Source organism: Rhincodon typus, chromosome 23 (assembly GCF_021869965.1).
Source record: "Rhincodon typus isolate 14 chromosome 23, sRhiTyp1.1, whole genome shotgun sequence".
NCBI classification, from domain to species: domain Eukaryota; kingdom Metazoa; phylum Chordata; class Chondrichthyes; order Orectolobiformes; family Rhincodontidae; genus Rhincodon; species Rhincodon typus.
Window position 1 is genome coordinate 20,697,267 of NC_063354.1, and position 25,184 is coordinate 20,722,450.

The 25,184-nt window shown below is 40.0% G+C and overlaps 2 protein-coding genes across 2 annotated transcripts in view; both read left to right on the forward strand.

The window, feature by feature from the left end:
- Nucleotides 1-25,184, forward strand: part of rpl38 (ribosomal protein L38) — a 474,590-nt gene that overhangs the window by 172,653 nt on the left and 276,753 nt on the right. The gene's annotated exons all lie outside the window — the stretch shown is intronic.
- The window catches only part of dnai2b (dynein, axonemal, intermediate chain 2b), a 63,230-nt gene that overhangs the window by 19,809 nt on the left and 18,237 nt on the right, over nucleotides 1-25,184 (forward strand). Inside the window, exons 2-7 of the mRNA XM_048611062.1 lie at nucleotides 1,154-1,343; nucleotides 10,915-11,057; nucleotides 15,135-15,248; nucleotides 16,073-16,212; nucleotides 18,585-18,707; nucleotides 23,831-24,054. Of these exons, the coding sequence (XP_048467019.1) occupies nucleotides 1,154-1,343; nucleotides 10,915-11,057; nucleotides 15,135-15,248; nucleotides 16,073-16,212; nucleotides 18,585-18,707; nucleotides 23,831-24,054 (934 nt within the window). The remainder of the gene's footprint in view (nucleotides 1-1,153; nucleotides 1,344-10,914; nucleotides 11,058-15,134; nucleotides 15,249-16,072; nucleotides 16,213-18,584; nucleotides 18,708-23,830; nucleotides 24,055-25,184) is intronic.

A 25,184-nucleotide genomic window follows, 5' to 3' on the forward strand; every position in this document is an offset into this window, starting at 1 on the left:
CCCCCTTGACCTGTCCGTCCTCCCTGGACTGACCTATCCCCTCCCTACCTCCCCACCTACACTCCCCTCTACTGGCTCGATCCCCGTCTCTTTGACCTGTCTGTTTCCTCTCCACCTATCTTCTCCTCTATCCATCTTCTATCCGCCTCCCCCTCTCTCCCTATTTATTTCAGAACCCCCTTCCCCTCCCCCATTTCTGAAGAAGGGTCTAGGCCCGAAACGTCAGCCTTCCTGCTTCTCTGATGCTGCTTGGCCTGCTGTGTTCATCCAGCTCTGCACCTTGTTATCTCATGTCTTTCAAACCGTTCAGTTCAGAAGAAGCTGGCTGCAGGGAACAACTCTTTTTCAGCAGAATTTAACTAATATTCTTGATCAAAAGAGCAAAACCCTTAAAAAAATAGAAGGCCTCAGTTAATACTGAGTTGGATTTCTGGGATAGCCAAACTGAGAAGAAAGAGAGTTCTTAGAGGCAAGACTCTAGAGTTAAAGAACATTCAAACAAGGAGAGTTCTGACTCAAGGTGACTATCACTAAGGTATTAGTGATAACTGCATTGAACAGAGAGCTTACACCCAGAAGGAGGAGATTTGAAGGAAACACCTTGTCAGAAGTAAGTGGAAGAACCAGGAAATGTCAACCTATATATGAATCTTTCAAACGGTACTCAGATGAAGTCATTAATCTTACAATTTCTAATAAGTTATCTGACTGATTTTTTTTTTTGGGGATGCAACTCAAGTGGATATGGAAGGAAATTTAGGTTAAGAGATTTGGCTTAGAAGATAAGTAGCATTTCCTTGTATTTTCAAAGTCTTTGACAGACTGACTATTTAAGATAGAATGTAGCTATTGGCTTTCATGATGTTTGATATTTGTGTTGTACAATGTTTTGGTTTTAACAGGGAACCTTGTAACTTCATTCTTTTAGTTAATACTTGTATTTTTTGATTTCAAACATAATAGCATTGTTGATCTCAGCTGAAATCATAAATCTTCCAACATCCAAGAGTAATAGAATAGCATCAACACAGACTAATAGGGCTTGCCTTTAAATTTTTGTATTAATGAGCATGATTTTTCAAGAGTAGAGTGGCTCCTGTTGTGCTCTTTTAGACATGTTCCTGCATATGTAGGTGATGAACAACAAAATAAGCAACGTGCATCTCCTTACTGAATGAAACTTGCATATTGACTGAATATTCTTTCCTGATTTTGCAGTTAATGGAGCACTGCATCAAACAGAACAACGCAATTAATATTTATGAGGAATACTTTGATGATGAAGAGGAATCTGTTGAAAGATTTATCGAACCTTCATCTGCAAAAACTATAAATGTTTTCAGGTAATGGTGCATCCTTGAGTATTATATGGATGTCTCTTTAGATGAAAAATTCCTTGTCAATGAAAGATTATGGACAATTTTTCAAGGGTAACTCCAGCCTGTTTCAAATTGTGAGTAAATGCTTGTGGAAAACCTCAAGGTGACTGACCAAAAGGTAATGTATTCAAGCTTACCCACAATTTATTGCAGCTCCAAACATAAAGACATGACGAATCTTTTCATTAAAAACTGTTATCCAACAACTAATCTTAACTGTAACATCTTCCCCATCCCTCCCTACTTAACATTTTAAAAGCAACAATTCAGTTCATCCTTGTCTGAATAACATTCAGTACTTTGTTTTATTCTTCAGATTTGCCAGTAAGCTTCTATCTCTTCCTCGTGTCTGTTACAAAATTCATCCACACTCTTTGAATTAGTCGGTATGAATGTACTGATAATGTTGCTTCTAGCAGCAGTAGTTGTCTACCCCAGTGGCAGTCTACATCACATCTGCCATCTGTGAGATTCATGTTGCATTCTTCAAGGCTCTGGGTATATTCAAGTGCTGCCAGAAATTCATCTGTATGTGCTGGATTGACAATAATCCTGCTATCAGTCTGTAGGAAAACATTTGGAATTATAAGACACTATTTCATCCTCAGCTAGAGTATTGCATTCATTTCTAGGCAATGTACTTTAGGAAGGACATGAAGGCATTAGTGAGTTAAAGAGTTTTGCAAGAATCATTCCAGGGCTGAAGAATTTCAGTTACTGAGGTTGGAGAAGTTGTTCTGTGTTTCTTGGAGAAGAAAAGACTGAGAAGAAATCTGACAGAAGTATTCAAAAATCATGAAAAATTTGAAAAAGAATATGCAGAAAAACAATGTTCCCACCTATGAAATTATTGAGAATGAGAGGGCACAGAATTTATAGTAAGCATTACAAGAAGTAAAAATGATAAGAGGAAAATCTTTTTCACAGAATGAATAGATAAGGTCTGGAGTGTGGTGGAGGCACGTTCTTTCGAGGTATTCAAATAGAAATTAGATAGTATTTCAAAAGGAACCATGTCCAGGATCACAGAGAAATGACAGGAGAATGGCAGTAAATGAGATGCTCATTTGGAGAACCAGTGCAGATATGATGGGCTGAAAAGCCACCTTATGTACTGTTACAATTCTGTGATACCAAGAGCCAAAGGACAATGGCTGTTGTTATTGGAGAACAATCATTTCAACCCCAGGACCTTGCAGCAGGAGTTCCTCAAGGCAGCATCCTATGCCCAAATGTCTTCAACTGCTTTATCAATGATCTTCCCTCCATCGTAAGGTGGGGTTATTTGCAGATGATTGCACAGTCTTAAATACCATTCATTATTCTGCAGATATTGAAGCAGTCTGTGTGTCCATATGCAGCAAGACCTGGGCAACATCCATCCTTGGACTGATAGATGAAAAGTAATGTTCACGTTACACCAGTGCCAAGCAATGACTATGTCCAGCAAGATAGAATCTAACCATTTTCTCCTCACATCCAATAACATTTTCTTTGCTAAGCTCCCCAACCATCATGAACATTGTGAGGATTAGCATTGACCAGAAATTTAACAGCAATATCAATATCATGGTTATAAGACCAGATCAGAGTCTGGAAATTCCATGGCAAGTGACTCGCCTCCTGAATCCACAAAGCCTTTAGAAGGCACAAGCTGGGAGCATGATGGAAGACTTAATCCTATGACAACTGCTCACCCGAACCAAGACCCACTACCCTCTATGGACAGGACCAATGTCATATACAAGATTCCCTGCAGAGACTGTGACGAACACTACATCGGACAAACAGGAAGGAAATTAACAACAAGGGTACACAAACATCAATTGCGTACAAAAAGACACAACCAATCCTCACTTAGCTCTATCCACATGGATAAGGAGAAACACCAGTTCAATTGGGACAACACCAAGATCTTGGGACAAGCAAAGCAGAGACAAGCACGGGAATTCCTAGAAGCCTGGTACTCCACGAAGAAAGCCATCAACAAACACAGAACTCGACCCCATATAGACTCTATTGTGAAGGAAAACTGGAAGTGAGGTAAACCAGCTCAACAGACTCCAGAGTTTAAATATCAGGCGGGAAAACACAACGGCGCTTCATGGGAGACTGCACTAATGATGTTACTCAGCAGGGTAATGAAACATCTGCAGAACAACGAAGCAGCTCGCCGAGCCAACCAACCACAACATCCGCAACCCAAGCTACAAATCTACTCTAAAAACTTATCACTTGCCTTGATGGGCGCAGCACTAACAACACTCAAGGAACTAAACATATCCAAATCAAAGGGCCCCACATCATTCAACCACCAACTTAAACATTCACTCTCTCTGCACTGATACAGTTGGCAATCTGTACCTGTTACAGATGCATTTTAGCAACTCTCAAGCTTCCTTCAACAATAACCTTCAAAATCATGGCCTGTAGCACCTAGACAGACGAGGGCTGCAGATAACTGCCATTTTCTTGCTAAGCCACGCATTATTCAAATTTTGAAATACAGAGCCAATTTGGCATCTTTCAGAATTTGGGTGCAGTGCAGGAGGGTGAGAACATGTTGCTGTGCTTCACAAGAGTAAGTGGCTGCAAAATGACACTGATAATTGCATCAAACATTATGAATGTATAAGTGTAGATGGCTGTCAGACAGAATTCTCAGATGAAACATGTATTGAAAGTGTGGAAACCGCCTTATTATCTGAAAGCTATACTAGTTGATGGACAGAGTTGAAATCAGACACTTATTGGGAGGAGCCGTCATTGGCATATGTGCTTATAAATTGGTTATAGCAATTATGATGATACTCAATCATTCTGTTTGTCTATCTGTAGTAGAAGAACGCTGACAATCGAAGGGAACAGAAAACCACAGTGGAAGGTGTCCATGACATAACTTTCACCTCTGTCCCATCCCTCCCCCTCTCAGAGAAGGTTACAGGAATCATCATTCACCTACACCCTTTCCCAACACATCCATTCACCAGTCCATTCACATTCTGTGTTAGGCTTGGGGTCACACTTTGGTAAATACATCACAGGCATGTGACTGCAACTGATAGACGATAGTAGAGCTGAAGTCTCTGACATTGGACAACTACTGGAGATCAAGGCCCTGCTAAGCCCTGTCCAGTCACCAAGCATGTGGATTTAGCCATAGGAAACCTGATGGAGATGCAGGAACAGGAAAGGGAACATCAGTCGAAGATGCCAGAAGCCAAGTGCTGACTCAAGCCAAGGCTGCAGGAGTCTGTCTACATTATAAGTACTGGTTCCAGCAATTGAGCATTTGGCTTCCTCGGTTGAGAGGGTGGCATCTGCCAAGGAGGGCCTGGTTGAGGCAGGGTATTCTGTTTCTGTTGGATATGTGTTTCGATCTACACTCTATCTCGCTAGATGTAGGTGAGAGTGAGTTGGGGGACCTCAAGCTCCCTCTGAATGCCCTTCTTTTCAAGGAGTGAGGGAGGTACTATTGCCCACAAACAGAGAAGAAGAGTGCCAGCAAATCACCTTTTATGGGCTTAATCTCAGCTCACTCCAAGGGTGCACTGCTTTTCCATCTCCCATCCACCAATGATCCTCTTGTCTTTCCAGAAGTTTAGGCTAAGGAGAGTGTACCTTCACCCATGCAGAAGAACCTCCGCTGTCTGAGCCCTCTTGGCTATGACTATCAGACAATAGCTGTCAAGGTCATACTGGGTCAAATGGTAGTGCAAGGGCCAGGTCCCTTGGGATGACACTGGCTACAGGAAATCTGCCTGGATTGGCAACAGGATTTTAAAATGGATACTGGCAATCTATATGAAGTCATTGGGAAGTATTCCGAATGTTTCAAGAGGGCCTCGGGAAGATAAAAGATGCCAGGGTCAAGATCTATGTAGACTCAGAGGCTCAACTCTAAATACTTCAAGGCACCATTGGCCCTCTATGCCCTAAGTACTCACAAAGGACAGTATGAGAACACTTGCTTGCACTTTGGGGTCTCTTCAGTTTGCACTTTCTTTCAAAGGGTAATGGAGAATATCCTCCAAGGGGCACCTAGAGTGCTGTATATCTGGATGACTGTTTAATCTCAGGAACTGCTGTAAAGGAACATGTGGATATATTGGAGGAGAACTTCCAGCATTTTTCTGAGGCTGGCATCCAGCTAAAAAGGGAAAACCGTGTTCCGCGTAAATGAGGTAATGTACCTCAAGTACAGAATCAACAACAATAGATTATACCCTATTGAAGAGAAGGTGAAAGACATATACAGGATCTGCGATCCAAGGAACGCAATGGAGTCAAAGTTTCTCTTAGGACTCAAAAATTACTAGGCAGAGATATGGTCCACATAAGGAACTATGGTGACAAAATCTCGAGGGATCCCAGAAGTTATCCTTAAAAAAATGGAATAGTATCATACATGGTCCAAACTAAGGAGATGTTTGTCCCTTGACAAAACCTGGAAAACAACAGAAATGTGATCGTGGGCAAAACGAAGCACAAAGCCCCATTATCATAGGAGTGAGGGAGAACCCTTGACTTTCGGGGTACAGATGTGATGACCCTTCCAAGGTTCATGGTGAATCACTAATTAATCTCCCTGTGGAGCTCATTGAGCATGGATTCCCTCGATAAAAGGCAATGGCCTCCCCAGCTGGAACTCATCACCTGAGTTCTTTATAAAATAGTCCCAGAGGGCACTTTTGTGGTACAGTGGTTGTCTCCCCAAGCCGGTCCAAGAAGCCTGTTTTCAAATCCCACCCCTTCCAAAGGTGTGTTAGAACATCCCTGAACAGATGGATTAAAAAAGAAAAACAGCAGACCCAGGGGACATAATGGGCTTTGCAGGTAAACTTCTAATTGGCTGCACGGTGATTACCATTATTGGTTAATAGTTTTTAAAAAAAGTTATGGTGATTTGGTTGTGGGAAAGTCATTTGGTCATGTGTGATAACATTTCTACTATGACAGATAAAGCAGACTCAGAAGGGCTCTTGTGGTGCAGTGATAGTGTTCCTAAGTCCGGGCCAGGAGGATTAGGATTAAGTCTCACCTGCTTCACCTCTGATCAGGTTGATTTGGGAAATATCTATAAAGCGATTCGGTAAGAAAAAGTGGAGGTGGGGGGAGGCAGACCCAGAGGGCTCTTTTAGTACAGTGGTAGTGTCCCTGCCTCTCAGCCAGGTGGCCCAGATTCAAGTACCACCAATCCAGAAGTGTGTCGTAACTGAAAGGGTTACTTTAAAAAAGAATGCAGAACCAAGAGGGGGCCCACAGAACTGTTTGTGCAGGACTCAGACTAGCCTATGTACGCCACATCTGGTGGATCTCTTTTGGCGTTCAACAAATAATAATGTTTCTTTCCAGTCAGGCTTCATGAGTTATTATGAGGCCATTTGACCCATCATGCCTTAATGAGCTTCTTAATGAGCATCGTTAGCTTGGGCCAATCTCCTGCTTTTTCCCATACAATTGCACGTAATTTTGTATATAGATAATCATCCAAATCCCTCTTGAATAATAGTGAAAACTGGTGTGTGTCATCTATCAAACATGCTCCATCACTTCTAGCCTCTCTTTGTCTTCCATCAACTTCCTTTCTCACTCTAGAGCTGACCAAAGAGCATCCCTCTCCCCTCCATCACTCTAAAGCCTTTCCCTTTTATTTTTGACCCTATAACATCATCCTCCATGTGCCTTCTTTCCTCTTTATCCCTACAGCCATTATTGTGCACACACCTGCTCTTGCCCTGATCTCTCCACTCCACCTGCTTTCTCCATTTATGTGACATTCTCAAGAAATCATCTGGTACCCAAACATTACCATGGACTTGTCAACATATTGGATTCCACTCCCCCTTCTTTCTGCCTCTGTTACCACCTTTGCCAAGGGTCCTCAGTTAACCCACTCCAGGACCCATCATAGGTAGACTGATACCACCTTTTAGGACTACCTGCCTCCATTTACAAGCTGGTTTTTCTGCCTCCGACTCAGTTAACTTCCCTTCTCTTGCCTATCTTGCTCCCCAGTCTCAGGAGCAGCAGAGGATTTCTCTCCTGAATCCCAAATTTGGAACATTCAGGTCTTGACAACCTCTGTGTTCTATGTTCTTGAGAAATGATGTGTGAAACAGCAAGATGAGACCCAAAGTAATGATATTTCAAGGGCCAGGCACCTGACTGTAGGTAAATTAAATATTTGAACCTTTTTCTCTTGTAAAGTGTTAGAAAGTAACAGGGAGTGTTTTTGGCAATAGAAGTGCAAATAACTCATTTTATTCTATAATCTTGACTGATAGTCTAGAGAACCATGAATCAGCGTCCCAGCTTGATTGACAGCTCTGGTTGTTTCATTTCTACTAGTTTTGCAATATTCATTTACAGAGACTAAAGTGATTTCAAGTGCCCTGCAGTTCCAGGTATTGAAACTTTAAAGGGTCTGCCCGACACTGTTATTGAGCTACAGGCAATGAACATTATCTTTTATCTATCACTGCTGTGTCGTTGCTTTGCTTTTCTCTCCTGGAGTTTATAAGGCAGTCATTGGTTGTTTGAAAACAGGAACTGAGAGGGAGATGTGACAAAAGGGAGTGGGTGGGAAGCTAGAGGTTAATGGTTACAATATCATTAGTTTGCTTATCATGCCAGGTAACCGGATGGGAATATTCTGGGAATTAGAATATGAGTAAGGCAATGTTCTCTGTAAGCTTGGACGCTGTAGGTTCCTTTTCAACTAGTGTCACAATGCTGAAGGTATCCCTAGAGACTAGGAAATGCAAGTGATATTGTCCCTCACAGATTCGGTTCTCCACCCTTCTATAGTGTAACACCTTGTCCTGCACGGGAGAGGATATAATGTCATTGGTTGTCTAGGACTGTATTTTGTGATGTTAGCCATAATTGAATCACAGAAAGTATATTAAAATATTGAGGAGTGAGTATGTGTGTGGTAAATATGTACAGGTGAGACAGAATATTTAGATGTTAGCCTTGAATTCTGAATGTCAGGGGGTCTTGCTGGTTAAGAGACAGGGGTGTGTGGATTGAGCAATGTAAGAAGATGGTGGGGAAGGAAAAAGATACATTCGCTGACATGAAATCATTAGATCGCTTCTGGCAATGCTGTTTGAGAGTGCCAAGTCCTGAAACTGATCTTGCTGGCCAACTGTTCCCCTTCACTTCTATGAGTGGTTCCTGGCTGTCTTGTGCAACCATAGCATTGCTCCTTTTGCCCACCAAGATTGGTTACAGCATAGAAAAGGCCCTTCACTCGGTTGTGACCATACTATGTCTCTACAAAAGCAATTCAGACAGTGTCACTCCTTCACCCTTTGCCTGCAACTGGGCACAAGTCCATCTGACTTCCTCCGTTTGCCCTGGTGTTTACAAGAATTGCCATTGCAGCAATTTTTATTTTTGCAGCTTTCCTTTGATACACAGTCAGCCATTAGGAAAGGGCAGGCTGCTTGTATCATATGTTCTGCAACATGTTCTGTTATGGGCGGCACAGTGGCTCAGTGGTTAGCACTGCTGCCTCACAGCGCCAGGGACCCAGGTTTGATTCCATCCTCGGGCGACTGTCTGTGTGGAGTTTGCACGTTCCCCCCGTGTCTGCATGGGTTTCCTTCGCGTGCCCCGGTTTCCTCCCACAGTCCAAAGATGTGCAGGCTAGTTGGATTGGCCATGCTAAATTGCCCATAGTGCCCAGGGATGTTTAGGTTAGGTGTGTTAGACACGGGAAATGCAGAGTTATGGGAATGGGTCTGGGTGGGATGCTCTTCGGAGGATCGGTGTGGACCTGTTGGGCCGAATGGCCTGTTTCCACACTGTAAGGATTCTATGATCTTTGATTCTATGAAAACTATCTGGACCTCCTGCTATTTAATCACACTGGTAGGATTGAGCAGCACTGGAGACACTGGAACTGGAACAAAAATCATCTAGATGAGATGAGTAAATGAATTTTGTGTCTTATCCTCCTCAACCCGAACAGATATTTGTATGTGACTCACCGCATAAACACAGTGGCTACAAGAGCAGGTCAGAAGCTAGGAGTGCTGCGGCAAGTAACTTGCCTCCTGACTCCTCAAAGCCTGTCTGCCATCTACAAGGCACACATTAGGAATGTGGTGGAATGCTGCCCACTTGCCTGGTTGAGTGCAGCCCCAACAACACTCAAGCAGCTTGACACCATCCAGGACAAAGCAGCCCGATTGATTGGCACTACATCCACAAGCATCCACTCCCTCTACCACCGACATTCAGTAGCAGCAGTGTGTACTATCTACAAGAAGTACTGCAGAAATTCACCAAAGATCCTCAGACAGCACTTTCCAAACCCATGACTGCTTCCATCTAGAAGGACAAGGGCAGCAGATATAAGGGGACACCACCATCTTCAACTTCCCCTCCAAGCCACTCACCATCCTGACTTGGAACTATATTGCCATTTTTTCACTGTTGCTGGGCCAAAATCCTGGAATTCCCTCCCTAATGGCATTGTGGGTCAACACTCAGCAGGTGGACTGCTGTGGTTCAAATAGGCAGCTCACCATCACCACCTTCTCAAGGACAACTAGGGACGGACAATAAATGCTGGCCAGCCAACAATGCCCACATCTCACAAATGAATTTTTAAAAATTTGAATCATTGCCCCATTGCCAAAAATCAGAGCATGTGAATTTTGCATCCCTTGAGTTTCGGATTTACTTTTTTTTGAAAGAATGTCACCACCTATTTATTAAGGATCTTGTAGGAGGGAGAAGACATAACAATGGTTTGTTTGTTCATCGTCAGTTCTTTGAAAATTGGTTCAGAATGTCTAATTAGCAGTACTATTCTCAGAGTAATGTTTTAATTTAAAATTGAATGTAATGCAGCATCAAATTTTCTGTAATCAAAACAAGAATAGGCCATTCAGCCTCTCAAACCTACACTGCCATTCTAGATCATGGATGATTATCTCCCTAAATGCTATTTTCCCATTCTATCCCCATATCTTGATCTTGGAAAATAATCCATTAGTTTTTGTTTTATTACTTTGTTGAATAATAATGTTTCTGAAACAGACATAAACAGAAATTGCTGGAGAAACTCTGCAGCATCTGTGCAGAGAAAACAGTTAACATTTCAAGAAGCATCACCGCACTTGAAACATTTAGCTCTTTGTCTTCACAGGTGCTGCCAGCTGAATTCCCCAGCAATTTCTGTGTTTGCTTGTTTCAGGTCTCTAGCAGCCACAGTTCTTTGTTTTATAATAATGTTTTTAAAATGTGCTATACTGACAGGAGTTGTAGAAAAAATCTGTAAAAACTGCATGATGTATGTTTCTAAACATTTTTAAAGTTATACAGTGACAAAGTCTTTGATCAACAGCCTTTTTCTTTTTTTGTATTAAATTAGTTACTTCATGTGTATTAATGTCAGATGACCTAAAAGCAGACTGCTGCAGAAATAAATATGTGGCAGGATTATATTTTAGAAATTTGTCACAGAATTTGTGCAATGAAGAAAACCCACAGCATCATCTTTGTTCCATTTTATTAGTGACCCCAATGAAATTAAGCGGACGGTGTCTCATATCTCATGGCATCCAGATCAAGGCCGAAAGCTGGCAATTTCTTATTGTTGTCTGGAGTTTCAAAGAGATGCTGACAATATGAGTTATGAATCATACATCTGGGACATCGGTAATTCATAATAATGTGTTGTAGAACTGTTATTGATCTTATTTGTTTCTTAGAACTTAATTAAGGAACTTTTAAAACATTATTCACTAAGCTGTTCAGAGAAATGAAGAGAGGAAGTTTTGAACACCGACGAATGCATACACTGAATAACATCACTTTAACAATCACATCTGACAGGCATTACAATTCAAGTAGATCTCACCAAGTGGTTACAAATTTGTTGTGCTAGTTACTTGAATCAAGAAACCACAATTGACCTGAATTTTGAGTGATGCCAGTCAAAGTACACACTGAATTGGAAGTTGAGATGAAGCTATGAAAAAGATGGGAAAAATGAATCAACCGACTCCACAGTGTAACATTCCCCACTAACAACTCACTCCCTAAATACACAATCTCTTGTGGGAGAGTCAGAAAAACCAGTGAACAGTTTAGGCAAATGAAGAATATTGAGTAAGATTCCCAATCTAAGACTTGAAAAAATGCAGAAGGCACGGATGTGGAGGAGTTGAGAGCAGAATAAGTTCTTAATTTTGTATGGCCCACGTCAATGCATATTAAGTTTGAGTGACTTGTGTCAGCTGTACTGTTTTGTGTCCTGCTAATGCTGGAATATAGCAATTATTTGGTCCATAAATCTGTGAAGACTAATCTCTAATCATCTACTAACTTAGTCCATTTCATCCTTCTTTCAGAAATGTGTAGGGTGATATAGCTGATTTTTACAGAATATCCTTCTGACTGTTGGCAAGAAACCAGATTCCATGTTCTGAATAATTTTATTGTTGATAACTTATTTGTAAGCCATTTGCCTTAACAAGCAAAATCAAACTTGCAGCTTGCCTTTTGTTACTTATTTAGTGTTATTTTCTGTAGTCTCTTATCACAGTTGCAGGATTGCCTTCCTTCTTGATTCACTTCAGAAAATTATCATATATTTATAACAATGTGAAATAACTGCACAAAGTCCAGTATCCTTTCATCGAGTCACCCTAAATTTAGTTGTGCGCAGTACACTGGCTGTGGCCAGCCAGCTCAAAGTCAGTCCCCTGAACTGAGGAGATTCTAAATCCCCCGTTTATATTGGTCAGCCAGCACTTTCTGATTAGCCCAGGTAAACAACCACAATCAAAGATCTTGTAGTCCACAAGATCCACCTGGTTCCAATCACTACATCATTCCCCCAACTAAGTCCAGTGATGTAGGCCTGGTCTTTCTCTTGTAGCTTTTCCTGTGATGTTTTTGCCCCAGGTCTGGTTTCTCTGACTCAGCGCCTGCATCAGAGTGTATGTACTGGACTGTAGCCTGTCTTTTGCGTCCAGAGCATCTCAGGAGAGTTTCCTCCTCTTCTTCTAACAGTAATGGTATTGATGCTGCAGCCATCGCGGACTCTGAGGTTTCGTCGACACTAGATGGAGGGGGAGAACCTATGGTTTCTGATAGGCCTTCTGGCTGTTTTGAGGCACCAGGTATGTTTTGTTTCTGAGACAACAAGGTGCAGGGCTGGATGAACACAGCAGGCCAAGCAGCAAGCCCTGTTTGCGAGGTAACAGGTTTCAGTTGATCCACATGTTTGTTCAGGACTGCCTTATCTACCTGAATTTTGTAAGTCATGGGACCTGACCTCTCATCAACTGCACCTTGTACCCATACAGGTCCATTTCCATGGTTCTGGCACTAAACTTCGTCCCCTGAATTAAATTGCCTGTCCCACTTAGAGGAGGCATGTCGCCAGCATTGCCATTCCTGCTACTGTTTCACAAACCACCCCCACCTCCTCAGGTCTGGGAATATCAGGTTTAACCTGGTGCAGAGTTTTCTTCCCATCAGCAAGCCTGCTGGAGCTATTCCTGTCGTTTCATGAAGGTTGGCCCTATAATTGAACAGGACTGGGACAGTTTGGCATTGAGTGATGCTTTAGGCTGCTTCTTTAAGCCTGCCTTCAGTGTTTGGACCACTCTTTCCGCCAGATCATTGGACGATGGATGGTTGGAGCTGTCCTTATGTGCCGAATGCCATTCAACTTTAGGAAATACTCAAATTCCCTGCTGTTTAATGACGTCCCATTGTCTGAGACCAATTCTTCCGGGAGCCCATGTATCGCAAACGATGCTCGCAGCTTCTCCAATTGTCATCCCTGAGTTTGCTGAATGAACTTTATGCACATCCAACCACTTTGAATAGGCATCCACAATGACCAGGAACATTGAGCTCATGAAAGGACCGGCATAGTTGACATGTAACAGTGTCCAGGGTTTACCCAGCCATTCCTACGAATGTTGGGGAGCCTGTGGGATAGTTAAGTCCCTTCTAACTGAAAATGCTGTGGATTCAGTTGTAGTCAGGACTACTCATTGCTTTTCATCTGCCCCGATGTCATTTGTCTGGAAAAAGTATCACATTCTTTCCATATACTGGGCCCAGTCTTTGACAGCAGGATCAAACGAGTCAAGCTTCCCAAATAAAGGCATGATGCCAGAAATGTTTACCCCAACTCCAAGACGACTGTTACGAGTGTATGTTCTTCAGGTGCGTATTATTTTCACGCGTCACTACTGAAATAACTGCACAGAGGCCGGTATCCCATCACCAAGTCACTCTTTATTTACTTGTGCACAGTGTACTGGCTACGGCCAGCCAGCTTGGAGTCAGTCCCCTGAGCCGAGGAGACTGTAGATCCCCATTTTATTTTCCCTTTTTTATGATATCTCCGTCCAGTAAGAACTTCTTCCTCACAGTACACTGGCTGTGGCCAGCCAGTGCGGAGCCAGTCCCCTGAACCGAGGAGATTCTAATCTCCTTTACACTCCTGCCATGTAACAGTAGAGCTTATTTCCCACACACCACCGCCCCCACCAACCACCTCCCCCCCACCGCCCCCGCAGCACCCACTTTGTGTGTGTTGTGCAGGGATGCAGTGAAAACACCAGTTGTGTAAATAATTTTATTCAATATTCCACCATCAGGAAAAACATCAGTGTGGCCAGGCAACCACTGTCAAGCAGAGCCTAGTAGGGGCAATGCTTACGTGAAAGAAAAATAAGTGAAGGGGAGCATTAGGATCAAATCTAAATAGAATTGGAGGGGTAAATAAAACACTACACACCCCCGTGGTGCCCACCTTTCCCAAAAGGCATCGAGAGCATTGGTGGACACTGTGTGCTCCCTCTCCAAGGATATCCATGCTCCAACATAGCTATGGTAGAGAGGTAAGCAGTTGGCAGAAATGACCTCCACGGCCTGTATTGTTTATAGCCAGCCTGGCCGATCCCCTGTTTATATTGATAGCCAGGGCTCTCTGGCCCAGGTTAACAATCCCATTCAAGGATCCCATAGTCAATGAAATCCACCTGGCTCCAATCAATACACTATGGGAGATCACTGCCTCATAATCAGTGTGTAGGTTGCACTTGTGTAAACGTCATATCTACAGTTTATAGAATAAGCAGTAAAGGTATCAAAAACATGACCATAGCTCGTCACCCAAGAAACATGAATCATAAACCTGTGTTTTTGTTAAATTAATTCATTATATGTGGGTGTCACAGGATGGGCCAGCATTTGTTGCACATCCCTATTTATTCTTGACAAGTTGGTAAGCTACCTTTTCGTACTTGCCACTTTGTAATCCAAGCCTGAATGTTGTCCGGGTCTTGCTGCAAGTGGATCCAGGCTGCTTCATTACATGAGAAGTCATTAACAGTGCTGAAGACAACACTCCAGTTAATAGTTTCAATTTACTTTAAGCCTGTTGTGATGGATTTTGGTATCTTTCTCGTTTCATCATCATTTACTGACACCTCATTCCCTGAAGAGAAATTCTCCAACAAATGTCTTTGTCATTCTGTAATTTGCCTTTGATAGGTATGCAAGTGTGGCCTTGGATGAGACAAGGTTTCATTTTTTTCTCCTAGATGAAAATATCAGACCATTTATCCAGACAGAATAATTCTAAATGAAAGTTATCATGTTTAAATTGATCTGTGGTTTGTCTAAAAATGTTTGGTTTAATTATAATTCTGTGATCCAATCATTATGTTACAGGAATTCATATTTAATCAAATTTTTGTTCTATAGAAAATACAAATAAGCATGACATGGTAATAAAGCCAGTATCACCTCTTCTGTGTCTGGAGTACAACCCAAAAGATTCACATATTCTGGCTGGAGGTTGTTACAATGGACAAATGGGTCAGTAAGTGAACACCGCAATATAAGTGCACCAAAGCTTGCAATATTCACCAATGTAACAATTTTGATTAATTTCCAAGTAATAGAAATTACACAAAGTCACAGTAGTTGGTACAGGAATTTCTGTACCAATCTAGGAATTTATCAAAATGTTTTCAGCACTGTCTTGTATGAGCTGTATTTAGAAAATAAACGGGCCAGTTGTCATTGAGTGAAAGGTCACCTGTGTTCTAATTCTGTGTCACATTTCAAGCTTTTCATAAGCTGGAAACAGGAGGTGTCTTAAAAACAAATTCCTTTTCTTACATAAAATTGAATAAAAAGAGGGAAAGAAACCGGGAAAAGTGTGGTTAAATTAACAACAATAACAAACTATGTAGTTCCTGTAGCTGTAAACCTACAGATGCTGCTGAAAACCTGAATATTAAGCCAAATTACAGCAGAAATTTTTAATGTTTATGATTATAGTCTCTGGAGTTTAGAAAAAATAGAAATTATCTTGTTGAAAGATATAAAATCCCTAGAAGATTTACAGGCTTGACACGAAGAGACTCTTTGCCTCGTGCTGGACAGTCTCGAACTTGGGATTGCAGTCTCAGAACAAATAACAAATTATTCACTTAAAGGTTTGTGAATAAAAGATCCAAATCTTTTTCACCAAGGCAGAGTAGACTAGGATAAAATATTGAGAACTTTATGACAGTAATTAATTACACGGAATGTTTCTTCATACAACTGTTACAAAACTAACATCAAAAGGAAGTCTCCAACATTCAAATATTTGCTGTACTGTTAAATACCCACATTTTATTTCTCTTATAAAGGATACTGGGACACACGGAAAGGAAGTCAGGCGGTTGAAATTCCAACAATTGAAGTTGGTCATCGGGATCCTGTATACAAGATTATTTGGTTACAGTCTAAAACGGGAACAGAATGTTTCTCTGCTGCTTCTGATGGACAGGTAACTGCAGAAGGAAAAGAAAACATATATCACAAATTCTTTTGTTAGTAGAGACAGCCAATTTTCCTGCCACATAAAACTGTTGTAGTGCTCCAATAATGCACTGGAAATGGCTTGACAAAGGGAATTCACCCTTCAGTTTTTAATCTAAAGCTTTTCATTGTATTTCATTCATGAGAGACTTAGTGAATGATTTGAAGTACATTGGTTTCTTATGCTAAACATAGAACAGTTATTGGGAGAAAACGGGAAGATCTCATATGCAACAAAACAATTTTGGAGAGAAAACTGAAGGATCAATGACAACAAATTTAGAATTTTGGGTGTTCTAAATCACAACCTAGAAATAGAGTATAATGACAAACTTTTCACTGTGTAGTAAAGTTCAACAGCTTCATATAGTATAGGAATTTGAAAATTGTTAATTTAAGTTATTTAATAAACATTTTTATCTTTCTACATCATACACAGTCTATAAAACATTATAGAAATCAGAGAGGTGACTACATGTGAGATTAAAAATTATTGTAATAAACACGGAATTCACTCCTAAAACTTTCTACTTCATTCAGTATTAACACTCGTTGATGGGATCAAGTTGGTTACAAAGTACAAACTCTAGCACAAACTATTCAACATACAAAAGTAAGGCTATGTGTTTTGGAAGGATGAAACGCAATTTTCGTAATTGATCAATGTTGTTATTTTAATTGACCAGTCAGATGTGTTATGGTATACTTCTGGGGCAGGTAGAACTTGAACCCAAACTTCATGGCCTAGAGGTAGGGACACTGACACTGCATCACAAAACTTCAATTCATTATGTATTATTGTCATCCCACACACAATAGCAATATTGAATACAAAATACTGTGGCTGACAAAAAAACGGCTTAATAGAGTCATAGAGTTATACAGCATGGAAACAGACCCTTTGATCCAACTTGTCCATGCTGACCAGATATCCTAAATTAATCTAGTCCCTCTAAACCCTTCCTATTCATGTATCCATACAGATGCCTTTTTTAAATGCTGTATTTGTACCAGCCTCCACCACTTCCTCTGGCACCTTGTTCCACACACGCACCACCCTCTGTGTGAAAAAGTTCCCCCTTAGATCCCTTTTAAGTCTTTCCCCTCTCACCTTTAAACCTTTGCCCTCTAGTTTTGGACTCCCATACCCTGGGAAAGACACCTTGGCTATTCACCCTATCCATGCCCCTCATGATTTCATAAACTTATATAAGGGCACCCTTCAGCCTCTGATGCTCCAGGGAAAATCGACCCAGCCTCTATCTATAGCTCAAACCCTCCAACCTCAGCAACATCCTTGTAATCTTTTCTGTACCCTTTCAGGTTTAACAACATCTTTCTCATAGCAGGGAGACCAGAGTTAAATGCAGTATTCCAAAAATGGCCTAACCAATATCCTGTACAGCTCAACATTAACACCGCTAACTCTCGTACTCAATGACTTTCACTTCTGTTATTTTAACAGAGGTAGCAAGCTCTTTATAATTGTGATCAGTAACTTCTAACCTTATTTTTAAAGCATGTAGGTTAAATAGATCAGAATGGAAGGAGTAATGAGGTGTTGTGTTGCAATTCTGTTTGTCATTTTCTCAGTCTGTCAGAGCGCAACAAAGCTGAACCGACAGGGGAGGTTAAACATTGACATGGATTTTCTGAGGGCCAGTCAATTGTTATTCTAGCATAGCTGGGAGTTGTGTGTGGTGACCCTTTGGAATCTCCATGGAAGCAAACTCCAAAGGAATTGCCTGGGAAATTGAAGATTTCACTGGGCAATTCCTCTACACCTGGAACCCTCTGAAAATCTTATTTAAATCAGAGAGTTCCGAAGTTTCTGATGAAATTAAGTAACTAGTTACTCGAGAAAAGTTTGGACTATTAAATACGTGTCTAACTCCTGAGTGACTGTACAATGGATTCTGTACTTAGCTCTCTCAAACCTCAACCAGAAACCCTGACCTGATACCCTTGGGACCCGACCTCCCCTTTCTCCAACACATAACCAACACCTGATAGTAATTATCAATTTATTATCTGATTGATATTGTTATACCTTAAACCGATGACCTTGTCTTCCTTTCTAACAAGATAAACACTTGATGTACTTTATTTACTGTGAGGCATTTGGAACTCCTCTGAATTGGTGAAAAGTGCACTGAGTCAGAGTTCTTTCTTTCCTTTAACACTATTAGAATCTATGTTCTTGATATATTCTTTTGTGTCACTTTAAGTTTATTTTGTGGAAAAAACTTGGCTAAAAATCAAAAATATTGTTTATTATTGATCATATATGGCATCCAAAGGTAAGAACAGGAAAGTTAAATTGTGGTCTAATGTCTGTAGGTACTGTGGTGGGATATCCGGAAGTTGAGTGAACCTGTAGAGAGACTCATTCTGGACATTACAAAGAAGGATGATCCAGACATTGCATATGGAGCTGTTTCGCTGGAGTTTGAAAGCACCATGGTAACTATCATAGGTACTTTGTCTCAAAGCCATGGTTTAATGTCACAAAGTACTACAGTAATGAAGGAAATATTCTTGTATAAAGTAGTATGTCAGTTTGGTAGTCAAAAACTTGAAAATTGCTGCAAAAGGTTTTGTCAAATTTTGTGAAATCTTTTCATCTTGTGCACATCAGGATAAATTAGAATAATACCACTTAAAGGGAAAATTAGCATTAATACTGCATGACGGGAGAGTGCTGATTTTTTGGCAAGTGCACTCTGATTGTTAGATACATAGCCAAATTCTGATTGATCAGCGCATTGCCACGAGAAATGAAGCAGTGAATGGTAGAACACACAAGTGCGCCACACTGCGAGACCGACTGACAATCATCTATTTGTTGTCAACATGAATCTTGCACGTTCAGTCATATGAAGCAGATGTTGTCCATACGCATAATCATTTCTAATGCTGAATATTATGATGTGAGTTTTGCAAGTGCAAGCTGGCTGACAATGGTCACTATCTTGCTGCAAACAACCAAAGGGACATGCTGTTTCATACGATCTACCTATCTTTTATACCTGATATCTCACCAGTACTAAAGTTCATATGCTACATTTCAGCACCAGGGATGACCACTTATTAGTGCAGAAGTAATATATATCAAAGCCATCCTACAGGATATTGGCTACATTGGTAAAATCATTTCTCACCCTATATGATGCAAACACATGAAAGCAACTATGGCAATCATTCTTGGGTCTTAAAGAGTTCTAAGTCTACCTCAGATTACCCTGGAAGAATATGATGTCTGAGAAGTTTGAGCAACAACTGGATCTAGCTGTTTCATACTGCTACTATGTAGCAGTAACACATGGTTGCCACTAACAGGATGCTGCTGTCAAGCTAAAAAGATGTTTTGCCCATCATACAAATGAATTTTTTTTAAATAAAGGAAGAGCTGCAGATGCTGGAAATCAGGAACAAAAACAGAATCGTTTTGAACAGTTCTGAAGAAGGATCACTACACCCAAAACAATAACTCTGATTTTTCGCCGTAGATGCTAACAGACCTGCTGACTTTTTCCAGCAATTTCTGTTTTTTTATACAAATGAGTAGTGTGGTATATGAATTTCATTGCCTGCTGTTGTCAGGTACGTAGGTCTTACATGCCAAAGGCACACCATTTCAAACAGCACATCTGTTTGGCATACAACAAGAAAGTTACTGACCATACCCAATCAACTTGCGCTTGTAAAACTAAAAGTACAGAAACATTGACTGAGTAATCCTGAGAGTGCAAAGAATCATGCTGACCACCAGTTTAGGATTGGCAGTTGGGTTTACAGTGTGGCAGGCTTGCGTGTACTGAAATCTACCTATATTAATAAACAGGTCAAAGTAAACACAAAGAACTGCTGGAAATCTGAAACCAACTGGACAAACAACTATGAAGGGTCATTAGATGTGAAACATTAACTCTGTTTTCTGTCCAAAGTTGCTGCCAGGCTTGCTGTGTTTCTCCAGCTCTCTCTGTTTTTGTTAACATATAGGTCCCCATTCTTCGCGGTCAGATATTTTTAATGAACCTGTTCAGAGATGTTATTACACACCTCTGAAGTAGGTGGGACTTAAACCAAGCACTCCAAGCTCAGGGGTAGGGACACTACTAGTGCACCACAAGAGCCCTTATTCTTTGCAGTTTTTAAAAACATTTTTAAATCTATTTTTCGCATCCGTCTGTTCAGAGATATTATTACACATCTCTGGAGCAGGTGGGTCTTGAAACCAGGCCTCCTGGTCCAGCAGTAGGAGTATTACCACTGCACCACACGATGGTTTCATAAATTCTTCACAGTTGGAAAGAACACGTACAAGCACTGCATCTATTTCAACTCAACAAAAAAGGTGACAACCATTCATTGGTTCATTTCTCAATGCCTCTGATCAATTAGTGTCAACCTTCCTAGTTTAAAATTAAAACAAAACTTGATCATTGACTATCAATCAACATGAACAGGTGCAATTTCCATGGCATACCTTTAACAATCAGAGTCCACTTGCTAACCAAGCAACACTCTCCTGACATGCATTATAAATGTTGGTTTTTCCCTTGAATCAATATTCTTGTAAACTGTCCTGATGCAAGTAATATGAAAAGCTTCGACAGAATGTGGCTTTTTTCGGTAATATTCTTATTTTGTGTAAAATTGGAATATTGAATCAGGGTCGAAACCTTTGCGAAGAGAGTGGGGAACTTTTAAGAATTGTATTACCTGTGCTTTGTGCATACGTATCATGGATTGCTCACATGCAGCATTAGCAGAAGGCTGGAAGCAGATTACTCTGCCTATCCGGGGAATGATGTACATTTGAAATCTCACTATTAGCCTCCTCACCATTCGCAAACTCACTAATTGCAAAACATTATGTACACCATTTTGCTCATTGCATGTCCAATATTGATTTAAATGTGGTTTTCGGGAAAAAAAAGAAGAAATCCAGGAGAAATTTGTTTGAAATATGAAAATGTGTCTAAATGATATAAAAGAAAACTATGATCCTGCAGATGTCCATGATGTTTTTCCTGGACTAGTGTTACGACCAGAAATAGCAGACTAACCAAATCAGCCTTACTATCTCTGAATTCACAACACAATAAAATTAAAATATTCAATGCCCCTCAAAATTGCCCAATTGTTCCTAACCAGACTTCACAAATAACAGACCTTGGATACCAAGTTTATAATTTAAACAAAAATAATAATTTATTATTAATACTGGTATAGCCGGACAGAGCTAAGCAACAAGGTCCCCTAATTAATCTCTGTGATTTTAAACCCAACCTTCTTTGAACAGAGCACCCCACTCACAAGACTCGACAGACAGACACAGTTAAGGGATAAATTAAAAAGAAAATAAAAGAATTTGTAACTTGCTAGTTAAATTAAACAGTTTCAAATATCAATCCCTAGTCTGCTTGTAATCCTTGGATAATGAGTTTTCACAGCCACATAACAATATATCTAATTTCAAAGTCACCGGTGAGTGTAAACAGATTCAATAGATTTCCAGAAGCATTTATTTATTTTTTTACAGACTGGGATTTTTTTTCTCAGAACATTCAACAATTTTAACTGGATAGAAAGCTAGAGAAAATAAAAGACAGCAACCAGTCCCAAAAGTTCCAAAATTACTCTGCACTTGCCAAAACCAGTCAAAATAGGTTTTCTTTTTTTTCCTTTTCTTTTTAATCAATATTTTCTGTGGTTATCTGGTCAACATCAGTCCTCCCCTGATTGACCAATTCAACATCCAACCAGCTGCAAGTCCAGGACATTGCAACACTTGATGCTGAATTGTCCACGTTCCTTAGCTTAAGAATTAAATTGAATTATCTTCCAGGCCAGCCACTAATAGCAAACATCAGTGTTTGTTGTCTTCTCTTTTAAAACACACAGCTCTTCCAAGTTCTATGAATCCTAATCTCAACTTCCAGTTACACCAAAAAAAAGGAGAAAAATAAAAGAATGATAGTGAGGGTTTCTACACCAGGAAGTACAAACTGTGTGTAAACCGTCTCTTTTTCTGCTTACTGGAATGTCTGTCTTGGATATTCATTGATGTTACAATTTAATTTGTAATCTAATAAGGATAAAGGGGACAAATGTTGTATGTTACTTATTTGATTAAACAATTATTCCAGCAGGGCATCTTCATGTTTATTACGAATATTGTCTCTATCGTCCTTTATCTTACTTTTAATTGTTGAAACTGATCTTATAGGCTCCCGTAATAAAATATGTTCACCGTTGATAATGTTTTCTAAGAAATGCCTCTTCACTCCCCTGTGAACAACAGGACTTTACTGTATAGCATAGGAGAGCTGAAGAGCGAAGATAGCTATCAAACATAATTTGGAATAATACTAGCCCTATGCCAGTGCATTCCAAACTGACAAATCATATTTTAATAATTTGCTCACTTATAAATATCTTGAGCTGTTTTTGTGGATGAGTAACATAGGGAGATTGGGCTGTAGATTATTGTCTTCATGCTGCTGGTGAATGTGCATAGTAATGTCTGTATGCACATTTTGAGGAGAAAATCAGGAAACTTAAAGGCACCAGTTTTTGTAAATAGGAGATAGGCAGCAATGGAATTCATACTTTTTAAAGTTTCTACAACTTGGTGACTTATTCATATACAGAGTTTATAAGTTGTGAGAAAAAGAAACATCAGAAATTTATGGATTGTCCTGTCATCAAGAGATAGACTTAAGCAGGTTTGAATTCTTATCAAATAATTTGTAGAATTACAGTGCTGCTTTTTTATATCAGAAACAAGTTAGTTCCATTCTGTGGGGCGGTATGGTTGGCTTATTGGTTAGCACTGCTGCCTCACAGTCCCAGGCACCTGGGTTCAATTCCAGCCTCGGGCAACTGTGTGGAGTTTGCACATTCTCCCTGTGTCTGTGTCAGTTTCTTCCTGGTGCTCCAGTTTCCTCCCACAGTCATAAAGATATAAGGCTTAGGTGAATTGGCCATGCTAAATTGCCAATAATGTCCAGGGATAAGTAGGTGATATGGATTAGCCATTGGAAATGTAGGCTTACAGGAATGGGATGGGAGGTGGGATGTTTTTCAGAGGAATGGTGTGGATTCAATGGGCCAAATGGCCTGCTTCCACATGGTAGGGATTCTATGATTCCCTTGTTGTATTATTCAATCTGACACTGAATGGATTTTTGATGAAAATTTGCAGTCCTTTTGGCTGCTAATTCTAAAGCATAGTCCTCATTTGAAAATATTTTGGCACTATAAAGTTACAGCATGAGGTGTGATAGGGTGCAAAGTCAACAAAAACTATTTATTAAAAGTTGTCTAATTCAGATTATCTGGGAATAGTAACTTTTCATTTTGCTGTCTATTTAAGTTGTTTCACTTTTTTAAACATAAAAATAAAAATTCATATTATCAAGCATTAAAGAAAAGTGATACTATTCATACAAATCATTCTTATATTATTTTATTACCAGACTTTATTTGGTTAATTTGGAAGATTAGAAAAATTAATTTAAGTTTAATGAATATGAAGTCTTAATCAATTGTTTCTGAATCTTCCTTTGCCTCTATAGCCAACCAAATTTATGGTAGGGACAGAACAAGGTGTCGTAATATTGGGAAATCGAAAAGGAAAAGTCCCAGCTGAGAAGATTGTGTCCACCTTCACTGGCCATCATGGTCCAGTCTATGCTGTCCAGAGAAACCCTTTTTACCCAAAGAACTTTCTAACAGTTGGGGACTGGACAGCCCGAATTTGGTCTGAGGAACTCAGGGACTCGTGCATTATATGTACTAAGTGAGTAAAATACATGATATGGAGTAATAGAAAAAAAAAAAGTTCTGATAACTTTATTTGTACATGATATTATAAATAGATAGATGTGTTTGGAAAATGATAATTTGCATTAAAAAAGTCCCCAGACAAAGTCCTGAGTAGCAGTCTAACAGGCAAACTGATCATCTTGCTGGTTTGAGTGGTTACGCAGTCATAACAGCTTATTGAACGGGGGCTCAATTCTTAGTGTACTTTTCCTAATTCTCCACTTTTATGTTGTAATGTTACATTCTTAAATTCCATTTTTGAAACTTTCTGAGTAACACTGCACTATGTTCAGCATGACATCACTATGTTATAACCATTTACTAGCCAAAACAGCCTAACCACCTACGTACAAATGCATTATGAGAACCCAATATTTGTTTTCTTTATTCTTTCAAGGGATGCAGGAATCATCAGCAATGCTGACGTTTGTTTCCCATCCCTAATTACCCTTGAAGTAATTGGTTTGCTGGGCTTTTTCAAAGTTAAGAGCTAAACACGTTGCTATGATTCTGAAGTCAGACCAGGATGGATGGAAAATTCCCTTCCCTAAAGGGTTTCTTCAGCAGTGGATAATACTTGGCGTGGTCCTCATTACTGATGATTGGCTTTGCATTCCACTTTATAAATTGAATTTAAATTCCACCAGCAGTCCCTGATCATTAGCCTGGACTTCTAGTTTACAAGTCTAAACAAAGTGCCATTTATCCACCAGCTCCAAAAGTAATTTGCACAATTGGATAACTTAAGTCAATTCTAAGTAGTCCTTAGCCAATGTCAGTTAAATACTCAGACCTGAGTGAAATTTGGAAGAAATGCTCTGCAGCATTCTGAGATAACATGCTGTATAAAATGGCAAATCAAACTTAAAATTGTGAGAAACCTATACAGTACTAAAGTCATTATGGCAACACTTGGCATGGCAGCAAAGGGATTGAATCAGGCTTCAATAACTTAACATTCAAATGTGTTGTTGGTTTGATTACGTTTCACTTATTCTGCATTGACAAAAAGAAGTTGACAATCATTTTGTGCTACAGTGAATGTTTCACTCCATTGAAGGAAAATTGGCTGGTCCTGTCAGGTCTAAATTACACACTTTTTAT